This window comes from Hesperophylax consimilis, unplaced genomic scaffold (genome assembly GCF_061612785.1).
Source record: "Hesperophylax consimilis isolate HC1 unplaced genomic scaffold, BYU_Hcon_1.0 scaffold_41, whole genome shotgun sequence".
Classification (NCBI taxonomy): domain Eukaryota; kingdom Metazoa; phylum Arthropoda; class Insecta; order Trichoptera; family Limnephilidae; genus Hesperophylax; species Hesperophylax consimilis.
Genome location: NW_028301271.1, coordinates 801,821 through 805,926, shown reverse-complemented (window position 1 = coordinate 805,926; position 4,106 = coordinate 801,821). Strand labels below are relative to the sequence as shown.

Genomic DNA, 4,106 nt, shown 5'->3' with positions numbered 1-4,106 from the left:
GACGCGACACTCCGCTAGCAACATGGCAGCCGGTATGTCTATGCACACAAGCAAAGGCGTGTTTGTGTGCCGTTTAGTTTTTCTGTTATACTAACTGTACGAATGTGCCCCGCGTACGAATGGTGACCACTTTCCCCTATAGTAATAAACAATTTGATGTTTTTAAAATATAAAAGTATATAAAATATTCCAGCACTTACAATAAAATAAAAGAAGCACATCGTATAAAAATGTTTCAGTCGAAAAGATCGAATGCCGAAATCACTTACTTCGAAATTATTGCAAAAAACTTAAATCACTGTTAGAAGTATCCCTTAGCATTGAGGAAGATTGTGTCAAGCCGTATTTTACGCCTGAGATCGGCTGTACGTTGTGCAATAACGTACCGGAAGACTTTGAATTAGGAAAAATAAAACAGTTTTATTTGGATATATTGAATGGTCCAAAACATGTATTTGGAGACCACTCACTATGCAAGGAACGGGCATACTTTTGCAAACGGGATACTGGCGACACTAATTACGTACCCAATATGACTTCGAGCTTGATAATGTCAAGAAACGCTTTTACAATTTTTGCATGCTACCCGAATTAATTGATCCTCGACACAATCGCTGCATGCCTATTAGAAATCCTGAGTATTTAGAAAAGTGCATAATAGCGAAAAGAAACAAAGTAAAATTGGTTTCAGCTAAAACCAAAACATGTAAAAAGGAATTGTTTCAAAGAAATCAATAACATTTTATTTCATTGAAGTGTCTTCAGAAGAAATTTCATTTATATTCCTAATGTATGCAGTCCACATTTTTAGAAATAGGGAAAAGGAGGGTTGGAAAGTTCCTGGCTATTCAGATCTAGTCACTAAACAACTAAAGAAACAAACTACCTTATATTATAGTATTATTACTTCAATAGAAGAGAGTCCAAATATAATTACTAATCATATAAATTACTTCTTCAGTGACATTGGTCCAAGCTTCGCTAGTAATTTGTGCAGTGCTAATAAAACTATTGAGATGTGTCTGGTGAATGATTTTAAATCCATTTGGCTCTGGGTCGGTCCTGGATAACTTTATAACATACGTACATACAGACATACCGTCTAGAATACATCGAAATACACTCCGCATTAAAATTGCCTAAACGATAAGGATTTACAAGTTAATCTAGTACAACGTTTTTAATAATTGAAATCACTTGGTGTTCGACGATTACAGTCAGTTAGATTTGTGAAACAAAGTGTGTAGTGACCTGTGTGGTGATTAAAAAAAAAAAGCAAAAATTATAAAAACATTTCTTAGATCGTAAACAGACTAAACACGCAGGCGCTAAGATCAAGTGTTGTCATTATATCGCCATTGGTCGTAAATGTCGTCATCTATCTCGCTATTGGCCGAAAGTGTCTGATTTTGAACTGTGCCCTACGGATTGCGGCAAACAGGCGCTAGTCTGACAGGAGTAACTTATCTACTTATCAACACTATTTTCGATCAAGTGACAGTTGCTGTAATATCCAGTGTTTATCTGTGTATAAAATAAACACAATTTGGACCAGTCAACATAAGTGAACCGACTATAACAACATTATGAAGCCGTGTACGCGTAATGCAGCCCGCAGTGGGTCTCCAATTGTAACTCCAGCAGCGTCCTCACAAACGGTACCGGCTAGTTCTCTAGCCGAAATAATGGAGAAGCTCAACAAAATCGATGTCGAGCTCACTCGCATCAAGCCCATGTGGGGAGAGATATCTGACATAAAGAAGAGCCTCGAGTTTGCTCTAGCAGCTATGTCCGATACGGAAAAAAGGGTGGAGGCGGTTGAGAAGAGACTGGAGACTGTCGAAAAGTTAGTTTCGGAGGTTGCATCCATCAAGAAGAACATGGAAATCTTCAGATACGAACTGGACGAGCGCGATCAGCTCTCCCGTGTGAAAAACCTAGAAATCAAGAACGTGCCAATGACGAAGGGAGAAAACTTACTCTGCATAGCCAAGAAAATAGGCGAACAGATTGGCTTTGAACTACAACCAGAAGATGTGGACACAGTGACGCGAGTGGCTACCAAGTCCGCCCAGGTTAAGCCGATAATCATCCGTTTTGCAAGCAAACGGAGAAAGGAGGAATTTCTTGCACTATCTAAGAAGGCCAGGAAGATCACCAGTACCGACCTGAAATATTCCGGACCAGAAGCAATAATTTATGTTAACAACCACTTAACAATCAACAATAAGATTCTGCTCTCCAAAGTTAAAAGCAAGGCACGGGAAGCAGGCTACAGATTTGTATGGGTAAAGGACTGTAAGATCTTAGTGAGAAAAAACGATAATTCACCAGCTTTTTTAGTCAGGAGGGAAGACGACCTCCAGAAAATTTCATAAGAAAATACTGCTCATTCTATTACTATTGTTTACTCTTCCCTCTCCCTCTCCCTCCACACGCCCGCTATCCTCCCTCCCCCTCCACACGCCCGCTACCCTCCCTCTCCCTCCACACACCCGCTATCCTCCCTCCCCCTCCACACGCCCGCTACCCTTCCTCTCCCTCCACACGCCCGCTACCCTCCCTCTCATGTTGCAACTGCATTACTATTATATTTATTATACTCTCACAACATTACCTTATTATATCATCATGTTCACAACTCCTGTCAACTGCAAGATGTTCTCACTTTCTGTACACATCATATTATTATGTACTTCATATTTCAAATGTCACTCGATAATTTAACTCGGAATTCTGTAATACTGATGTGCGAATGGCTCATTAAGCGTTCATTTCCAAGTGCACATGTTACTCACAATGTATTATGCTTCTATAGGATCCACTCCTTTTCGTAACGAACAATTACTTAGAGATATTACTATTATTTTATTTTCTGCAGATAATACTATATTGTACCTCACATTCTATTCACGCATTCTCTGTTATTGACACTCAACTGAAAAAGAGTCACTGCCTTTAAGTATTTTTCATCAGAACGTACGCGGTCTGAGGACTAAAACTGACACATTTCTTCGTAGTGTTACGAGCGGTGATTATGACGTTATCGGCATAACAGAGACTTGGCTTACAGATACTATTTCAGATGGTGAGCTTTTTGACTCAAGATACAACGTATTCCGACGCGACAGAAGTATCGAAGGTGTAACCATGGGTGGTGGTGTGCTCCTGGCTGTCAAAAAGGAACTCAATGCAATTTGTAATTACTCATGGTGTTCTACGGATGAGGACATATGGGTTACTTTTCGCATCCCACGTGCAACTGGATTCACTAACGTTCATCTCTGTTGTACATACCTGTCAAAAAGTTTCAACTTCAATGCTCGAATCACCGCCTTCTCGAATGATCTAGGTATTAAGCTTTTGAATCAACCAGACGGCAAGTTTCTTATCATGGGAGACTTTAACCTACCCGATATTACCTGGACTCTTCCTGTGGGTGAGGTTAACCTGATTCCTAGCAACTACACTTCTACAATAAGCTCAACATTTATCGACAATATTAATTACTGTAACCTCCACCAATATAATGGTATTCAAAATACATTAGGAAGAATTCTTGATCTCGTTCTCTGTAATTTTTTGGTACGCGTAGCTCCCGCGAACGATCCGTTGGTTCCTGAGGATGCTCATCATAAATCCATCATTATCACTGCTGAGTTCGTTGAACCCCCGGTCATAAAGGAAAACTCAATTAAACGGCCCTCATTCCACAAGGCTAATTATGATGACATAAGAGATAGCCTGGCACAAGAAGATTGGAACGCACTTAACCTTACCGATTCCGTCAATCCTGCAGTATCGCATTTTTACAATATTATTAATAATTTGATCGCTGATAAGGTTCCATTGAGGCGTACTGGTAAATATTCCTACCCCCCGTGGTATAGCTCATCATTAATAAAACTTATTCGTGAAAAGCAGAAATTTCACAGACTATATACAACCTACAAGAACCCTTCCGATTACATTACTTTTTCAAGGCTACGCACCAGACAGAAAAAAATGGCAAAAAAGTGTCACGAAGACTTTATTAATAATGCTGAAGAGAATATCGCCAAAGATCCCAAGGCATTCTGGTCATATGTTAAATCAAAAAAACTATC

General features: G+C 39.6%; 1 protein-coding gene across 1 annotated transcript; it reads left to right on the top strand.

Annotated features, from left to right (window-relative positions):
- The first annotated feature begins 1,685 nt into the window (after positions 1-1,685).
- On the top strand, positions 1,686-2,378 carry LOC149408936 (uncharacterized). The gene has a single exon (XM_089650298.1). It carries the CDS (start codon positions 1,686-1,688, stop codon positions 2,376-2,378), a length of 693 nt encoding a protein of 230 aa, XP_089506424.1.
- The last annotated feature ends 1,728 nt before the right edge of the window (positions 2,379-4,106 follow it).

Coding starts and splice junctions, on each gene's coding strand:
- LOC149408936 (XM_089650298.1), top strand. CDS start 1,686: ATGGAGAAGCTCAACAAAATCGATGTCGAGCTCACTCGCATCAAGCCC.